Source organism: Platalea leucorodia (assembly GCF_965183815.1).
Source record: "Platalea leucorodia genome assembly, chromosome: 1".
Lineage (NCBI taxonomy): Eukaryota > Metazoa > Chordata > Aves > Pelecaniformes > Threskiornithidae > Platalea > Platalea leucorodia.
In genome coordinates, this window is record NC_138823.1 from 161,275,490 (window position 1) to 161,295,926 (window position 20,437).

Below are 20,437 nucleotides of genomic sequence, written 5' to 3' on the forward strand. Positions count from 1 at the left end.
GGCTGAGGCAGGAAGTCAGAGGAAGGTAAAGAGTGAAATAAAAGAACTTGGGAAAGGAAACGGAGAGATGGAGGGAAAAACCACAAAGACTGAAATTCTCTGTCAAACCTTCCAAGATGTGAGAGGGAGAAAGAGCCGGCTGTGAAGAAAAGGGAGTGAAAACAAGGGAAGACCCAAATGACATGAACATTAGTTTGCATCAGTCTCTTAGTCGGTGCTTTCTGGTCCAATAGCTACAAAGAGTAAGGCCATACAGATTAATAAAAAAATGATACTTTATTTTAAATGCAGCTACTGTCATGAGTCATCAAAATAGACTTTGTAATAGTTACTTTGTTTTAAATATGAGGTGACGAATGACAGCTAAGAATTTAAACTACAGGAAATGTCCTAAAATTGTAAATTAAGAGCTAAATTTAAATATTACAAATGACAATTTTCAGAAGAAAAAAGGGAATAAAAATATTTTCCAGAAAAGGTAAAATAATTTGGCCAGTAAAACCATACTAAAAACGTAAATTAATGAGATACTGCACATGAAATACTCGAAGAGGACTCCTTCCTGTCATTGTCATTTAAAAGATCCACAAAGCTAAAATCTCACAATTTAAATTACATTGCTCTAATAATTTCTCTTACTTAAAAACAGTTCAATAATCCAGGATAATCCAAGGAACCGCTGATAAATTGCACTTCTACGTGATGTTCTGCAGTAGGGCTGCCGCACCTGGCCAGGGAGCGGTGACCACCTGGACCTTCTCAGCACACAGCTCTTCGTAGCAGAGTATTTCCAAAGGGTCCTTGCAATGGTTGCGCCGGGCGTAGCAGCTAAGGGCTCCTCACAAAGCCCTCCCGAATGACTTAAAATCATGGCTGAAGGGGAATCAGGTCTTGGCTTAACGCTTCTCAGCCGCATCCTCGCTGTCTCAGCTCTCAAAATGCCACTGCTGAGGAAGGGACCCATCGCAGATGGCCATGGTCACGTACCCTTTGTGGCTAAGTGGATCCACCACCTTCATGCACTGCCCCACAGAGACCTGGTAGAGGCGGTTGTTTTTCTAGAGGAGAGAGAAAGACAGATGGGATTCGTTTATTAAAACTTCTGTTCTACTCCGCTGTCAAGCTGAAGCCGAAACCAATGCTTGAGGGGAGGGGATGCTCCTGCCTGACAGATGAGCCTTTCAGCGGCCTCCCTGACACACCAGACCCACGGCAGCAGCATTTAAAAGCCAGAGTACAGCACACCCCATAACCATGTTCAGGCCTTGAAACAAAGGCTCTCACGCCCTTACAAGGACCCAGTTCTCATTTCGTTTACACCACAGTCTCTCAATGAGGTGGAGGGATGACCAAAACCGTTCCCCAGCACTTGGTGAAGAGGGAGCCCAGGCGGCTACAGTGCAGCACGGCCAGGTCCCTGCTCTGCATCTGGCCAAGCCCCAGCAATGCCACTGCCCTCAGCGTCCACGGGCTGCGGAGCTGCCACACAGGGTGGCAGGTGTCTCCTGCATGGTGGGTCCCAACAACCAGGGCAAGGCCAGACCCTAATCAAGTGTGAGAAGGAAACAGATCCTTCTTCTCTTTTTTTTTTCCCCCCAGAGGACCCTGTCACCTCCCCCCTTGTTGCAGCTGCTCTGGGGGTCCCTTTTCTGTCTGGAAAGGGCTCTCCGCACAGCCCCAGCAGCTCCCATGGGCAGCGACCTCCTGCTCTCCTGCATGGAGGGAGCGGATCCGTGAGAACAGCCGCACTGAGCTCTGTGTCACCGCTTATGGCCATAAGCAGATGCCCAGTGAAGCAGGAGAACATGGCAAGAATACACAGTGCTCCTCCAGAACAGTCCCCGTCTTACACCGTAACCGACAGCGCACGGCTGGCCCTTCTCTGTACCAGTGACCCACACACCTCACGTATTTCCCCTCCCTCTCTCAAGTTTTCCCTGCTCTCAAGAGTCCCAGCCTGCTCACAAATTCCTCATGCAAAAGGTTCCCCACACCTTCGGTTTGCCCTGCCACCCATCTCTGATCCTCCCGCAGCCCTAATTCAGCCCTCTCCTTCCGAGAGGAGGCGACCAGCACATGCAGTACGGTGGTGCGATGACATTTCTCTGCTGTGGTCCTTATTCCTTTCCTAATCAACCCTAATATTTGATTCACTTTCTTTTGTTGTTGATCATTAACGAGCACCAGCGTGGCACTGTTACAGATCCACCTCCCACACCCCCAGGGCAATGGCCAGCTCAAAGCCCACGTTTCACACGTGAAGCCCAGATTCCTCCCCCCATCATGGGTACCACCTGACGCTTGTGTGCATTGACCTCAATGGCCATTCTGTTGTCTGGTTTCTCAGTCTTGTAAAATCTTTGTCCGCTGGTGCAAGTGTCAGACAGGCACAACCCTGGGCTCACGTGATACCTGCCTCTCTATCTCCAAACCATCCTGGACTGCAGCAGCCTTCCCTATTTGACTGCACTTAGGAACTCGTGCTGCCAACGAGCAGCATGGTATGAACCCAAGACAGTTCAGGCAGAGCTGTCGTTGAAGTGCAACAGGCAGTTCTGGCAGTGCCCTCCTCGTTGTCCAACGATGGTTGTACTACAGACTCACTGCTACGCGGAGGGCGTGTGAGGGGCAGCCTCTGAGTTAATACCCAGGAGCCAAACTTCACGTGTATGCAGCACTGGCTCAGTTTTGTGAAATCGGGCACTCCAGACTCTAAGCCATTAAACTAATGAGATGCCTTTACAGGGCAGAAGCAACTGCAAAAAACCTCCTCTCTCAGTCCTCAGCTCTGCCCTGTGCTTCTTCAAGCACTAAGCAGAAATCACCACATGGACTGCGCCTGTCTCCCAGTCCTGCAAACACAACACAACAAAGAGCCGTGGGGTGGATTTTGTTCTCTCTGGCATGTCCCTGGGAGCCACAGTGCTGCAGGTGGCTGTGACAAGCAGAAAAAAGGCTAAATTAGGCTGCAGAAACCTTCCTATGCTGCAAAGAAAAATGCCTGCACGTCCCCAAGCTCAAGGGAAGTCTTGTTCAGGCTGAAATGCAGCCACCAAAGCTGCGTAACTTTTGTACATGCTGCTTGGACTGCAGGCTGGGCCTAGTACAGCGCAATTGGCTTGGTACATCTGAGGTTTGGTCGTAATGAAACTCAACCCTGATATCCTGTTAGTGCTATTATCACTTATCAAGACATTAATTACAAGCAATGTGCTATAGACCAGCCACTCCACTTACCCCAAATGTCCACTGCTGTGAGCCGCCGGACCCATGGCATTTCATGAGACGAGGTGGATCGGATGAGCGAGTTTCCGAAACATCCAAGCAAAGGAGATTATTTAAAATCAGCTCGTGATCCTCATTGTAAATCCAGACCTGAAAGAGAAGACAGACAGACATTTATCCCAATGTCTCAGGGCAGGGGCCTTGCATCTTTTGTTCAGCTACAGAGGAGGCACTTTAGCACGTGGATGTCAGAGATGTGCCTGGCGACGCTCGCTGCCTCTTTGCTGCCGTTTTTCCAGCAACTGAAATGCAACTGCAGCGCTCTATTGCCTTCCCAACATCACACAGCGTTAGCCCATGCAGAGGCACTAAAAGGACAGCTTGTGATCCTGCTCTGTACCGGCATTTTTAAAATTAAGCAGCCCCCATATGTTCCTCCTGTCCAGGCAGCCAGACAAGGTACCGTGACAGGCAAGCAGCAGATCTCTGAGCAGGTGACCAGCCGCTCTCTGAGCCAAGTCATTAAGCCAGGCAGTAAATCTCCTCATCCAAAGACGATCCTTTAGTCATGAAGGAGGGGCTGGTGGATTGCCTCAACTCCACACAGGGAGCCAGCATGGGGGCCAGAGGAGGATGCTGGGTGACAGCAGGTGCCCCCAGAGCTCTGGGGAAGCGGCTTGGCAGGCACACAAGACCAAAAGGTATCTCCAGTCTTCTTTGAAACTGCTGCATTTCTCCATAAACACATAGGAATTTATTTAACATTGTGCTCTGGGTCAGCTTGTAGGTGCTGAATGATGAGAAACCAAAACCAGCTGTGCAAATTCTGGTGCCAGGTGGCCTACATTAGTCCCCACACTGGTCCCAGGGCCCTACTCCTTGCAGCTGGTGGCCTGGTGCTCAGAGATCTTCACTCAATTAGAAGATGATCACTGACATCCAGGTGCTATTAAAACTTTCCATACTGCTCTCCAAGGAGCAAGAGAAATCACTGCTTCACCATTCCCATCCTGAAACTACATGCTCCATAACTGATGGGTTTATGTCCTTCTCTGCTCCCCAGCCAAACTGCTTTTGCTAGCTGTGCCCTGCTTAGAGGGAGACCAGCCCTCCCACATCACACCCACTTTGTTTTAGCTGAACTAACATGAAAATGTCTTGATCTGGACCTCAAGAACCTACACAACATCCCAGCAGCTCACACAGTGGTGGGAACTGAATTCAGCTCCTCTCTGGGGCCCACATGTATGAAGCAAGAATATACTGGTTCACATTTCCAGCTTCAACTGCATTTGGGTTCCCGAATTTACACGACGCTACAGGATTTTTGCCGTTACCACACTGAAGACCATCATCACCTCTAACAAGCAGCAAGGACACACTCAATCTGTCAGTTTGTCTTCTCCCACATGCTACTTGGGCACAAGCAGGTAGTTTTATTGTTGGTATAAAATACTGCCAGGCACCTTCAGTTGCTGCACTCCATGCCCATGCCCTGCTAGCTCTCACTGGGATGCCTAAACCTGGCTTTGGAGCAAGGCGTGTCTGACACAGCTGAAGGTTCAGGGAAGCTAGACCATCAGTCTGGTCTAACTGGTGGAGCTGCTAGTCACCCCTCCCTCCCTCAGGTCTGCAAAGTGCTGGGCCAATACTAGTTAGGCAGAGGACCTGGAGCTCTCATAAACAAGAGACTCTGATCCCTGGGCCAGAAAACAAAGAAATGGATGAACTTTGGCGTGTGCACCTCAAAATACCCTAGGTTGGAAAGGGATAGGGAAAAGCAGGAGAAAGTATGTGAAAACTGTAACTCTGCAGTGCAGGGAAGACACTGAGACCATCTGGCTAAACACCAAACAAGTGCTATTCTGAGTGCACAGCGGGGCCCCTGCATTCACATGGCGCCTGGGCAGCATCTCCCACCCTCTCTGGATGCTGAGCAGGCGACAGCATAGCTGGCCAGGTCTCGGTCTGCTGCCATTCCAGACCCAAGCCCAGGCTGGGGTGTACAAGGAGCATCCCTGCTCAGCCGCCTCCCTTGCCACCATCAGCTCCCTTCCCCCTGACTTCTGCCTCTGTGAAAGAGAGGGAATCGAGCCCCTCATCACTGTACCAGAAGTCCCTGTACCTACAGGCACGCTAAGTTCTTCTGGTGCACTCTTCTTCCAGCCCTGTTTTGATTTCTCACAGCTCAGTGCTGCAGTAACGATGCCCACTGTGTGATTGCTTCCCCCCCCCCAAGCCGGCATGAGCTTCACACTCAGCGTATAGAATATCAAATTCCAGGCAGAAAAACCAGGCAAATTTTGATTTTTATTCTTTTTTTTTTTTTTTTTTTTTGTCTGATGAAACTAACAGCAGCCTTCTGGAGGGAGCTGTGATGCAGGACACTGCCTCAGTTGGACAGCACAATTGAAGAGCACACAGCTCATTCCTTACCACAATCACTATTACAATACAGTGAAGGACTCCTTTGAGGGAGTGCAGGTACGACATTAAAATTTGCCCTAACCTCAGGCATTCTGTGCCTTCTAACATACTACTATTTCTGCTTAAACTCTGTCACGAGAAAGAAAGCAGGGCAAGATTAAAGAGAAGGAGGGAATGGAGAAACAGCAGGACTTGCCAGAAGAGTATTATTATTAAAAGAAGAATAATGATGGAGCCAAATCCAAACAAGAGATGAAACCGGTAACAACTGAGAGAGAAGACTGCAGCAACACAGGGAGCAGACCTTTAATCAAAAGCTGAGTAATGGCAAAGAATGCACAACAGTGGTTAAATCCAGTGTGATACTTCTCCAGAAAGGCTTATACAAGACAGCCAAAATTGATTTCAAACTAATTATGTGTTTGGTGTAGCAAACAAAGGAAAGAAGAAAAAAAAGGCCCAAATTCAGGACACATCATCGTTCCAAATTTAGATTAGAGTATCAGTATAAACTTGCAGATTAGCAGATTCAAGCACGAGGAAAGCACAGCCACCCCATGGGGTTTTTGTTATATAACTGCAAGCCTGTGCATACTCCCAAATTTGTTAACTACTTTGCTGCTGAAGACTGGAAGGATGATGTTTAGCTCTTGTTGTTACAGGCTGTCAGGAGCAACAGCCCAGTATAGGAAGGAAACCTCTCCTGGCAGCCAGCACCACTGATGTCTAATCTGCAAGGAGAATAAACTACTCTCATTTTCTTTTCGTCCATGACTTGCTTGCGTTCAGGCTCAAGCACAAGATCAAAAGTCTATAATCAATAAGGGGTCTGCCTAGGATTTATACTTCAGTTCTGAGTGATGTCTTGTTTTATCCTCCAATGTATTTTCTACAAAAATGACACTTTAAAAATTTATTTTATAACAAAAAAGGTAACAGACAAGGTGCAGGATGTCTTCATCCTGCATCTACTTCCTAACGCCTAGGAGAGCATCACTGTCAGATTTCAGTTTCTAAAACTGGAATTGTGCCCAGCTCCCCCTCCAGAGGAAAGCAACACCTTGAATTGCCGTTCCCCAGAGACACGTGCTAATGATTGATCTGCTCCACAGGGCTAAGGAGGAAAAAAAAAAATAAAAAAATAAAAAAAAAAATCACTGACCATTTTCACTGGAGTCAAAGAAAAACACTGGGATGCAATTAGAATATAATGAATTGTTTTTGTTTTCAAATAAAATCTAAATGGCAGATGTTACGGAAAACCTCTCTCCATAATGAAGCTGATCAAGTTTTGGGTTAAATAAGTGATTTAATGTGGTGACTGCTGTAGGATTGGCCTCTTTCCAGCAGCTCTTTTTCCCTGCCTCTCATCACAAGCAACAGGATAAGTGGAAAGGTGCAAGGACCTCTTCAGTCTTGGAGCGCAGTGGCCCATTCAGCTGCCGACCAGCCCTTCTGAGGTCCTAAATGTTCTCGGAGCACCTGGAGATCTTCCCTAAGGCAAAGCATTTCACGTTTGGCAGTGATCAGATGCCTGCCCAATTCTCCCACTCACCAGAGCAGGTGTTCACCTTTGGCCACAGGGACGCAGAGGTCCCGCTCGTGCTTAGTCACCCAGACCGCAGGAGCTGGTTCAACCTTCCCAGAGTGGAAATGGAACTCGCAGATCTGGAGTAAGCGTTCTCACTGCTAGAGCAAAGCCAGCATGTGTCTCCTTCTGGTCACCTACAGACAGATGCATAGCATGTGCCAGAGTAGGTCTCATACACAAGATAAATGGGAGGAGGTCCAAAGTATGCACTCTGTTAGTATAAACCCTTTTTTCTAGGAAGAACTGGATTTTGAATTTAGTCCCCTCAAAAGGTAGTTCAGACTATTTACAGATTTAAGACTGAGGTTTCCTAGGGCTTCTGGTACCTTCAAGGATTTTACTTCAACCCCATAGAACACAAACAAATCACCCAGCCTTCTCCTGGACTGATTGCCAAAATGACTTCATTAATCTCATTTACACACAGACAGGTGGGTAGAAACAGAGCTTCTCCTCATATACAGCTTAACGAACAGTTTCAGTGATGACTACAGTTTAACTCCTTGCAAGGACAGCAGTGTGACAGTGCTGAAGACTGGAGAGTGGAGCTTTTTTGCTCTCTCATTTTACTAACATTTGGATTTCCTAACTGGTTTCAGGTTGCCACTGCTGGTAGAGGAGGCATGCTCTTCACTCCTTCCATAAACCCCTATATCCCAGTGATCCCCCTCTGGGATTATTTTTTACCATAATAAAGAGATACAGGGCTGTATTACTGAAGGTTTGGGTTTTTTTTTGTGAAAGATGAAATTATTCCTACAGTGAGATTAATTAATGTAAGTAGATAACAGCTAGCTGAAGTACTTCAGAGGAAATTCAAGTGAGGACAGGGCTCAAACGGTGTCTCATCATCTAGGAGGATGGCCCATACTATCATTTCCTTTTGAAAAAATGGAGTTACCTATAGAAGATTTTGAGTCCACTGTCAATACAGACAGCTGTATTAAACCAAAACCTATCACCCAACCTAGGGAAAAAACAATAAATCAAAGAATCTGTAGTAGGTAGAAAAAGGAAGCTTATTGTTCTTAGGGAATAAATATTTCAAAATGATATGAAGTAAACCAGGAAGCATCAGCCCGCCCTTTGGCTTTCAGAGTGCAGTGGAGCGTAGCAAAAGGCACGGCTGGCCAACTGGCAAAGCTTTGTGGCTATACACTCTTATTTGGTCTGCAAATTGCATTAGCACTAGAGGAATGCATTGAAAATTTTCAGTAAATACAAAGACAGTAACTACTACAGAAACAGCCCTTTGTGTGAAAGAAAATCCCTGCCGTGAACCATGCTGACAGGAGAAGCATTCCAGTACTTTCATCAGTTACAATCTGTTGCTTAGATTAGCAGTACCGTACTATTCTGTCAGAAAGTTTTTAAAAAGACAAAAATTCAGCTTTAGAGCACAAAACAGCCGCCTCGGCACTGAGGAAGAGATGTGCCTAGCGATTTGCATCATCAGAGCCATTTGCAGATACTTCAGCTCCTGTTATTATGGATAACAGTGACATCACAGCACCAAATGGCTTGCGCAAATCATCAGAAACAGCAAAGTTTGGTGGTCTAGAATCATTATTTTAAGCTACTGCTACCCTGAAAACCCAATGTCCTCCTGAAGGATGTTCCAAAGCAGATACATGCTTTGTTTCACAGTTCAGTGTGTTGCTGACGTTTCATGACAATTGTTAGAGGGACCGAAGAATTGTGTCCCTTTAATAGCTTACGGAAAAGCAGCAGACTTAAACTTGCATGTCTTCACACTCCCTCTAGACATGTGTTGTATCAGAAAAGCAAACTAACAGCCGTGATCTAGAGGTTTAGGGAGAAAGATCTTACAGAAGAACTGCACACGTGAGCATATCCTTCTAGACTCTGACTCCTGAACAGTTTGTAAAGTGTGTATTCTTACATTTAAGAAGTGCTACAAGAGTGTTAACAGAGCTTTTCTGAAATTCCCTGCTCAAATCAGTTATCTTTTAAATGCCCAGAGCACAGATGGCCATGCTTAGACACCTTAGCACCATCCCCAGCTGGAATGGCGACAGTCCCATTTTTAAAGCTTAATATATTGCTAAGTAAGAGAAAGGTTAAATTATTGAAGTGAAGTAAACACACAGAAGAGAGCTTATAACAACACAGAAAGCAAAGCTTAAGAGTCAACTTCGCGTATTTGAAAACAAATAGTAGAAAAAAATCCACATAATTCAGTGGACTTGAAGAGGAGATTTTTTGGAGAAGGAATTGGCTTTAAGCATTTAGGTCAGGAAGAAGGCAAGTACACATTAGCTACATGACAAACCCAATCTTCTCGTAGCTGTTAAATCACAAACACTCCCACTAGTTAGTCCTATGTTGGCCATTGTGCTTCACTCCAAAACCTTCCTTTTTAGTGTTCTTTGATGCTTCTCTTCCAAGTTTGTCAGTAAGTCCTCCTCCTTTAGGGCATTATCTAGCCCAAAGCCTGCTTCAGCATCCTTGTCTCCTAATCACCACCTGATTAACCTTGGCATGATGGTTTTGAGTAGAATCTACGCTACAGTTTCTTGCTTCCCACTCTTCAGACATCTCCAGTCTTTCATGATGATCTTTCAATGTGCTTAAATATTTTCTATCCTCCTTCAACACCCAAGTTTTTGTGATTTTCAATACCTTGTGCATTCTCAGTTTTGTTTCCAGAAAGAGGTCAGACACGGTACTGAATTTCAGGAGAGTGTTTACTTTGGCAATCTTGCCAGTTCCTTCACACGACCATTCTTCAACTACAAAATTTCTCATTCCATGTTAGTCTTCTGTGTGCAAAATTCACAACCAATTTTTCTGCTCTTCTGTTACTTCAGACCTCTCTGCACTGATCTTTGCTCTGTAAGATCCTGTCACCTCTTGTGCTATTTCTAACTACAAAATTTTCATCACTTATTCCTACATTTGTGTTCAATTCCCAGTATCATCCCAGACTATTTGTTACAGTTAATGAAACATCCTAGTTTTGATTATAACTTAGAGAAAGACATAATTTTTTAAAAAATATTTTCTAGATGCATCACCTTTGTGAGAACCACTTCCCTTATTGCTTTTTCTTTCTGTAGCAAAAAGATGAACTGAATGTTACTGTCACGTGAAGTCCTAGAAAATAGGACAGTTTGATGTGCTTGAGTAATTTTTAACTTTAACGATGATCATCTAAGTCAACATCAATTAAAAGTATTCTTGTAAGGCCAATCTCATGACTTCAGTGAGTCTGGTTTCCCCATACACACACTTTTCAAGGTCAGCTCTTACATACATGAATCACCTATATTACACAGAAGACCATTTTCCAGTCAAAAGATTACACAGGTGATCATTTTCCAACCAGAAGACCTGCAATCAATGAGTCTTAAGGCAGCCCAGTTTTGTTTTCCCAGGTAGACTGCATCTTGCTCCTTCAAATTACTGAGCAGTAGCATGTATTATTCAAGGGAGGGTGTTATCTATTCACAGAGCAAAAGCAGCCTGGAAAGAGATAAACAGTGATAACTTATTCCTGTTCCTCAGCAAAACAATAGCTGGCATCAAAGGAAATCAGCACCAAGTGGCATCAAATTATTGCCACAGAAAGCACAGCTAAGCTGGGGTACTCACTGCCACAGGATGCAAACAGCTTACATGAGGTCAAAGTACAATTAGGCACTCATGAAAAAGCAAAAATTCTACAAAAATACCATCTTTGGCTCAGAAAAAAAACACTAAACAAAGAAACAAAAATACTGCTTGCAAAATGTAGATTGATATCTTCCAGAATAACTATCTGCACCATGTGTATTAAGCAACACACACTGAACTTGCTGCCAGTGGACATCCAGGGGACAGGATAGCTGGGTACCTGCCTTTCACCAGACCCAACCCAGACTTTCTTATTAGGCCAAAAGCATAAAACAGATGGTTCTAGAGCAAAAATCAGCTGAAAATGCCAACGGGTTGAGCATTACCAGAAACGACAGTTAAAAGCTTCCAATACTCAGGAAGTTTCTTGCTATTTTTGTAAGCAGAAGCTGTTAATTAAGTGTCATCTTTCTCTACATTGTTCTCACATATCTATAGCAAGATTGTTCAAGAGGATATGAAAGAAAGCTGGCTGAATGTACTCTTGGGATTTATTAGGAGAACAAAATAAGTCTAATGGCAGAGAACCACAGTGCTGGTTAACATACTTGGTTGGAGAACAAAATCACTGTGAAAGAAGATAGCACAGCCAGTTTTTTTGAGAACTCATTGCTTAATTTACCACTAGTAAACTAGATTCATGAGAAAAGAAGCCAAAGTTCAACAATCTGAGCATTAATTCATCTTTCTCAACATCAAAAGGCTAACTGAAGTTTCTGTATCCAGGAGGGGGAAAAAAAAAAAATCAGAAAAAGGTTTTGATAAGGAAAAACAACAGACTTCCTCCTCCAGCCATGTGGCAGTTCACTATGAGAAATATTGCAGGAAGGAGAAGGGAAACAGTAACTGCAAGGACCCAGCTGTTCTTACTGTGGACATCATCCACTGGAAGTCATTGCTGCTTTCTCACTCACAGACTGAACGGCTCAGAAAGCAGCATAACACCTCTGGCACTGTAAACGTACAGTCACTGGTGCCAATCAGCTACTATTACATTTACACAGGCAGTAAAACCTGCTGACTTTCTTGCAGCTAATGCAAGAGATCACACAGGAAAACCTTGAATCCCATTCCAGCTTAAATTCATCCACCTTTAAAACAGGGACCTACAATTTGGTAATAGAGATGATCACTCAGTGCTCCACAGGCAAAGTGCAGGGATGTATTGTTTCGTCCTGCCTCAGTGGCAAGTGGAGACCAGATGCCTACAGCCAACCACGCTTACCCAGACACAGGCTGACACCTGTCATACTGGCTCCCTCTGTCACATTCAACTGCTGAGACCACAGGTAGGAGGCAGAAAGTCCCATTAGTTGACAACACATACAACTTTTTGTTTGGGACTGTTACAAATCATCCTGCTTCTACTTCTGCAATTTCCATATCCTGAAAACTGCTGCCCATTTCATAAAGTATCAAGTTAGTCTAGCACAACCCACCTTTGGTAAAGTTACGCTGCATTACATCCCATGCTCCCTTTATTTTGTCTTTAAAAACTAGATCACATATAAAGAGAAAAGTAATCAGACTTGGGTCCCACAGGCTCCTAAATCATAACGTTCTCAATGTAGTTCTTAGCTAGGTAAAAGTCTTTATGGCATTAGGTGAAGATCTCTCTACCCTGGAGGCTGTTTATCCAAGTCCTGAATTTCTGTTGCCTGAAAGAACAGAAGTGGAATAGCAAAGGCTTCACGTAGTAATATAAAAACTCTCATTAGATTTTCACATCCATCCCCAATTAATCCTCACCTGTAGCCAAAGAATTTTCTAAATTCCTTTAATTCCTTCTATTTAAAGATAACAACAAATCATTCATTCACCCCAAACTACAGCCACTCCAGCAGCAGAGGATGAGTTGCAGAGTGCACAAAGAACAGCAGGCCAGGAAAAGGCTGCCTTAAATCCTGGTATGAGGAACTGACTGAAAGAGCTTCTACAAATTCTGAAGTATCAATCAGTGGATTATGAACCCATCAGGAGCCACTTAAGGATAGTCTTCAGCCACATACCAAGATTTGTGCCATAAAGATAGGAGATTATAATATTCAACAGTCAGCATTAGTAGGTACAGAGCAGTAAGCTCCACAGTTTCCTCAGCCAGCCTTGCCGTTTGAACGATACTCTGAAATCAGCCGGTTTGCTGATAAGATGTTATACCAGGGCATTTTGCCAGCAGGAAAACATATTAGCAATTTGTAAGATGTGAATCACTAATCAATATAATTACAAATATCATACCTGGTTTTGATCATTGTAGTCACATTCCCGAACCACAACCAGGCCTCCTTTCTGACTTGGGTGGCCCTGGGCAACCAGGCATTTGTTGGTCTGAAGATGGTACAACTATGAAAGGAAAACAGTTTGATGGACAGAGTAAACAACAAACATCACATACCAAAGGGAACGTATGGTAATGCTTTGGAAGCCCTAGGACTCAGTGTGCTCACAAAAAAAACCCCAACTAATCCACAATAAAAAAAACCAAACAAACAAACAAAAAAACCTCCTTCCCTTTTAAAATACCATTTTGTTTTTTAGATAATTTGGAGAAAAATCAGCATTAAATAGTTCCATTTTGCTTTCTAATTACATCAAGATTTCCCTCTTTATGGTGCAAGTGCAGTACACACAACATGGCTCAGCACATGCTGGCCATACTCTGTCAAGTTTCTTTCCCCTCTTCACTCTCCATTAAAGTCTTGGGTCCCAGGTAGTCACTACCTCAGGAATATCAACTGTACTGTATAAACTACATTTTACTACAGTCTAGCTTAAACATAACTCTCATCCCACAGCCTCTCTTCATGAAGCAGGACCGCCCCTTTGAAAAAGAAGAAGGAATTACACAAATACAAGCAACTTCACAGACTTAGGTTGTTTGCCAATTGATTTTCAAGAGTGTTAAGGTAACTGAAAAGCCATAGTTATCGGCTAAGTTATTTTAATGATGGATCAGGGAAGAAGGGAAAATATTACACATGCCCAAATGGTCATTCCAGTTCAAATGCACTGCCTAGTCTGATTTGGAGTAATGTTGTATCAGGGGACTAGATTCAGGTCAGGAGCCTGTCCTGGGATGCAAAACTGTAAACACATATCATCAAAGCAAACAAGGGGGTTCCCAGCAAGTTAGCAATCTCTCCTGGTTTGGGCAATGATGACCACCCTAAAAGTCACCCAAAAGATTTTCCGCAGAGCCTGAGTATTAGGTTGTCCTATTCCAACAGTCAAGAATCATTAAGATGTTGATGTATGTAACCCCACAGAGTTACTCAGCAAGACAAAACACCTTTATTCTGGCTTTAAATTATATGCATGCCCTAAACTAACTGATGGCCAGCAGAAGACTTCTTTTCAGCCACCCATGTGGCGGGGATCAGGCTATTCAGGCAGCAATCACTGCCTGCACATCAAGAACTGCACGGCGCGCGGCCGAGGGTACAAAGGAGACAGGCAATTATTCTAGCAATGGCCACAACTCTGCCATTTCCTTCCTCGCAGCAGAGCCCCGCTCTCCACCAAGTGCATGGGAGTGTCACTGGGCGTGTGCATGTGTGGGAGATGGCAGGGCCCCAGATCTGGCATCCACATTAAAAATAATTATTTCCAATCTGGAGCTGAATGTAGAGGAAAAGAATTTGCTGTCCTGAACACAGGGCCAAGCTCATTAATTAGCTAGCTGTGTTTTATTATGAAGACATACATAGCTGTCTCGGCATTTGTATCTGTTCTACAGATTTTTAGAAACCAAAAGACCCTTCCAGGAATAAAAAGAAAGGACTGCTCCATCACACGATAGCAAAAATTAGAGAGCGCAAATACCAAATCATATTCTTCACTAAACACCATTTCTGGAAATAGCCGTCCCAAGGCACATCAACAGCCTCAAGTGCACCATGTTTCTCATGTTCCCTACACACATCTGAAACAAATTACACAAAACCTTCTAAGTAACATTTCCTCACACCCCAGAGACCTCTGGGAGAGATCTCATTTTCATCATTCCCCACTCAACAGAAGGCTTTCAAACTGTACAGCTACATGAGTTTTATATGAGTTTTGTCCTTGTTTTTATTGGCCATGATGATCAGCATTTGATAACACTGTTAAGAACTGTCACAATTTGTGATCATTACAGTTCTCCCCAGCTGTCAAACCAGCACTTATCTCTGGCCCAATTAGTTTTTGAGAATAAGCTGGGATTTGGAGTGATTCATCCCGAATCCTAAAGAGTTTGGCACGCAGTGGTGACATTGGCTGATCATTCTGTTCCTTGTAGGCATCTGGAAATAGTTTATACAATCATCGAAGCCAAAGCTGACTCCCTCACACAATGCCGGGTATAACTCTTGAACCCTGGAGAACCAAGCCAAGGAACTGCATTTTTCTGTGTCTTGTCTCCCCCTTCTTAATGGGTGCACAAAGTTTTTCTCCAAATAAACCATGGGAAATTATTGCTAGGAAGATTTCCCCCGAAGTGCTGTTGAGGGATTCAGATCCCCAGTAGCCTCCCCCACATCAGCAATTCCTTAGTTAAACTTCTGTCTGAATGAAAGCAGAAAGCTATTAGATTTTTAAAAAAAGTCTGACGAGGGGAATAACAGCATTTAACAACTAGGAGAATCAGCCCATTGTACCAGTTTTCCTTGGGGAAACTACACATTTGCCCTAATAAATAACTTTACATCTTGGCTGGGGTACAATTATAAAAATACTGCACAGGTTGTGGATTCCCAGATAGCCTAGGTTCCAAGCAAAAATCTAGTGATGTCGAAAGGTTCTGCATGAACGCGGGTCCCCCAGCCTGAATCTGCTTGCAGGACCAGCAACTGTCAACAGCTGCTGCAGGCTGTGCCACCTTGTGGAGAGGGCTACATCCCTACTTAATGCTTCCAATTATTGAGCTAGAAGTGAATCTGCTGGCCATAACCCACATGCACATGAAATACTTTATTCAAAGAATATTATTTATAATTAATAAAATTAATAAAATACAATTAATAAAATATCTTTAAGAAAGTTGCCTCGGGTTTGAAGTTATCCATTATTTTGGGGAAGTGTAAAAAGCACATATCAGAGTAATTTGGCACTAGAGGGAAAGATGCAACTGTATGCTGGCTTTACCTGCATACAGACCCATAAACATAGGTGTCACAGCTAAGGCATGAATTTAATAATGATTCCCTTTATGAATACACACAAAAATATATCTCTTCACTTCTACTTCGAAGAAAAAAGGAGCAAAACTCAATTTTTGTTCATTATCTAACAGTCAAGACTAGAAAAGCCATCATCAGTCTCAGATGCAAATGCTCATCTTTGCAGAAAATTATCCAGTAAAAGCAATGAGTTTGCAAACCAATTACACTGTACTCTTATCATAAACCAACAGAGTATGAATATTTGAGGCCAAATTTCTCTCTATCCAAATCCATCTTCAGAACCAACAGCCATGAAAGTGCATTCTAAAGACATCAAAATGTCATAACTCAGAACTTTGAGGTAAGAAACCTCATTGAATAGTAGCTAGTCTGAAGATGACCCGAAATATAGACCAGAGTGAAACTGATTTGCCTTTGTCTAAAGACACAAATTCTGTTATTTTCAAGACAGCCTGTTGCAAAACTAAAACTCTATGCTCTGTGGAAACAGACTATTTTGCTTGTATTTGAGCAAATCTTTCAGAAGGAATCTCAAAATCATTAAAAAAACAGAATTCTATATTTTTAAGAAATTTTATCTTACCCTTCCACGCTGGATTATTTTCGGACGTTTCTGTGCTCTATTAATAAAAACTGGCTGTGGAGCTTTGGCATTGGGCCCAGATATTTGCATCTCAGGATAGATATTATCTAAATACCACTTAAATGACTTGCAGTTCAATCTTTTTCTCAATTCTACACGGTTGGTAATATTTCCATAGTTCCTCATCCTTAGCTCGGGTCTCAAAGCAAAATACTGCTCCTGTATTTAAGAGAAACAGGTTGGGGGCAAGGGGAGAAGAATTTCAGATTATTAACTTCCAACTTTTTCCTGTTTGCAGAACTCCCAAAGTTTCGTTTCATTTCATTTTGCGAGTGCTTTCAGACATTAAATTTGAAACTGGCATTAAGAAATTCCAGTTTAGATTGCCACAGGAGGTGAGATTTGTCTTGCCTAACTCCAAGCTAATCATTCTAGACTGCTTTTTCCGATGAAGACACTTCTCAGGCATGAATCTGCTGACCTTTTTTAGATGCCAACCTGAGGAGGAAACACATCAACCCTACATTCCATTGGCAATAAAGGCACCCTAGCGTCATTAGGTCAGAAACAGATGTGTACATCATCACCAGCCTCATCTGGCCAAGGTTTCTTTAAATTAGTTTGATTGTCCAATTGATTGTATTAATTTTTGTGAGGTTCAAGTGTATTTTGTCTTCCACAATTTCCAGCCTTTCAACTTTACAAGGACAAAAAAAAAAAAATCCATATCAGAAGAGACCTATAAATCTATATCTTGTGAAGTTCAGTGGGACCATGCATTTATTCATGTGAAGAATCAGAACTGTCACCTGGGCTTTCTGTGAAGCCCAGTTTTTTCCATTCATCTGCATCATCTCCAGAAAGGCTCCTGCAACATTATTTTTTCATGTTCTAATTTATGATTATACTCAGAATTGTACCTGGTTAGGGAAGGACGGATTAAGATTCCAGCTCAATCTTACGTGCTGTTCAACTCTAATGCAGAGACAATGGGGACAAACAGGAATTCATGAATGTACAATGTGGCAGGAATACTATTACCAAAACTAGAAGAAAAATCCCCTTGTCGAGTCTTTAATTCCAGCTAGATTTACAGAGCTCATAGAAAAGGCGTATTTGCACAGTAACTAGTTTACTAGACATTATTTGGAAATCAGTTTTCAGGGCACTGAGCTATGGTATTTTGTTGGATTAATCTCTAGTAGACATCTAGAATTTACTTACCATAATGTGGTTCTGAGAGTTTTCAATCACCTACTGCTGTCTCTGATATTCAGATAACAGACAGCGTCATCTCAAGACAAATTACATATCTGTCCTTATCAAGATCTTTGAGCATTTGGATGCGCTTGATGTATTACTGCTATTTTAATAGCAGAGGAAGGGGAAGCATTAAGTACGTCGGACTGTTGGACAACTCTGAGGAAGTTTAGAGATAGACTGGACATCATTATCAGGTCTGCCTCAAAAACGTAGCTCTGCTATTCAATTGCCTCTTTCCTGGTTAAAGTTCAAATTTTAGTATTCTGCCTTTTCTGTATTATTTAATTCCATTGTGTCCATGAACTTACTTTTACATTTTCCTTTTGGTAGTTATGAAAATTTTGCCGTTTCCCTTCCATTGTGCAATTTTATTTATTAAATATTGATATTTGCTCTTTGCTGCAAAACAGGTCCTTTAAGTCTTATCTTTGTACTATTCATCATACAATCAGTTCAGTAAATGATACTGGCCCTAAATATTTGCATTACATTTATAAAAACAAATATATTTCTAGGCTTGCCTTCCATACATAAATCTGTCATAATGGCAGTCTCTGGCAACTACCAGAGAATTAGATTAGAAGCAGCTGGAAAAGTTCAGGACACAAGTCTGTGATAAGAGACTGCTAGAATCAGCAGTTTAAGTCCTTGTTGGACAAAGCAGTGTTAGCTGGAATTATAACAAAGAATCAATTCCAGGCTTCAGAGAAAGCCATCATTAATCACAAAACAACTGTGCCCAGACACCAATAAAAGGGAAAGTGATAGATCAAATCTCCCAATGCATTATGGAGATGGAGAACGGAGATAAAAATTAATGACCCTAATAGGTTCCTCAAACTGACTGAACATCAAGATAATGGATGAGGTTTGAAACAAACATCTACAAAATATAGAGTTAATAAAATATGTCTTGTACAGAAATTGTAGGGACCACAGGAGCTGGTCACACAGCAAATCCTACGGTCTCACCAGGCAAAATGTCCTCAAGTATACCAGAGACCAGGGCTTCATAGAAACCTGATCTACATTTAAAACCATCGGTAGCAAGATCTGAAGACAAGGAAGGAATATACTTGCCCTTGAATCCAGAAGTGCATCCTGTTTGATCTTCCAGGGCAAGGCAGACTAAGAATCAGACTGCTAATTAAAACAAAAAGCAACCAACCAACCAACCAACAAAATCCCTGTCTCACCAACATGGAAACTACCTGAAGGCATATAGCAGTAGTATACGGCTGCCACGTAATACTGATTTGGACACAAAGCAATGCAGAGCTTACAAGAGCTCATTTGTCATCTTTTACTTCATTAAAAAGGCATAAAAATTAATCTCCTGCAGGCAGCAGAAGTAACAGGGAGTAGACTTGAGCACTCAACAGCCAAACAACTATCCTACAGAATTTAGGAATTCGTATCAAAATTAACATTAGGAAATCAGACTACAGAAGGAAGACCCCATTAGAGATGCTAACAGACCCCACTGTGATACAGTCCTTGGACAAACAAGCCAGTTAATAACATTATTTCATGACCTAGCATTGACTCTTACCTTATATTCATCCATCCACACATGTGCCAGCCTCAGTGAGTTATGAGCCATAGTGTCCTGTCCCCCTGGTGAGCCATAGGGACGCCTTTTACGGAAAATGTGTCCCACCCTGGAGCAGGGGATGATCAGCAGTCTACCACCACACATCCAGATCTGTCCATACAAAACCAGAACACACTTCATCGTACGTATGCTGACAAGGCTCACTACCTCCTCCCCTTCTTCAAGGGATATTTAGGTAGGTTTATACATGATTACACGATGAGGTGTCAGCAATGTTGTCCTACATGTCATACTTTCTGACAAGTTAAATTAATAAGTCTTCAGGTTAGAAAAGACCATTTTTATCATATCATCACACTTTCCACATAACGTGTCATGGCTTTCATGGAACAAATCGTAATTTTCTAAAATTTTATGCTCTAATGACCTATTAGAAAACACTGAAATATACGGTGTATATAAACTTGCAGATTAAGATATCTAAATTTATTTGCCTACATGAGAATTACATGTCCACACTTCCATGACAGATAATGAATATCAGTCAATACCATCAAGGGAGTCTGAACAGCTTTTCAACTAAGTATAAGCACCTATTTTACACAGCTGTTAATTTCTGTTAAGTATATGGGAACTCAGAAATACTGTTCACATTCAGATACTACATTTAGGTGCCTTAACCCAGCTCCATTGCACCCCAGATCTAGATTTCATTTACACTCTACTTCCATTTATTTTTTAAAATTTCTTTTTAAACTTCAGTTTCCAGCAAATTATCATCATTGGCCCTTTGTTAGACTAATGTGTTCTCTGATCTCAGAAAAGTCTTCTCACATTAGCAGTTTATAATCAAGTCACTTTTAAAACTCCTCCTGGATATGATAAAGACTAAAGTTCTTTACAACTCTCCCCCAGGGAGAGGGGGCTTTCAGACCTTATGAAGCTCTCTGAATACACTCCAATTTTTCAAAGCCCTTTTTATTGAAACTGTATAT

The 20,437-nt window shown here is 42.6% G+C and overlaps 1 protein-coding gene across 1 annotated transcript in view; it reads right to left on the minus strand.

Annotated features, from left to right (window-relative positions):
• Window positions 1-257: 257 nt before the first annotated feature.
• GALNT11 (polypeptide N-acetylgalactosaminyltransferase 11) overlaps window positions 258-20,437 on the minus strand; it is a 39,059-nt gene continuing 18,879 nt past the window's right edge. The window contains exons 8-12 of the mRNA XM_082307052.1: window positions 19,440-19,592; window positions 16,625-16,843; window positions 13,118-13,222; window positions 3,238-3,375; window positions 258-1,058 (exon numbers count right to left, since the gene is read on the minus strand). Of these exons, the coding sequence (XP_082163178.1) occupies window positions 927-1,058; window positions 3,238-3,375; window positions 13,118-13,222; window positions 16,625-16,843; window positions 19,440-19,592 (747 nt within the window). The 3' untranslated portion in view covers window positions 258-926. The remainder of the gene's footprint in view (window positions 1,059-3,237; window positions 3,376-13,117; window positions 13,223-16,624; window positions 16,844-19,439; window positions 19,593-20,437) is intronic.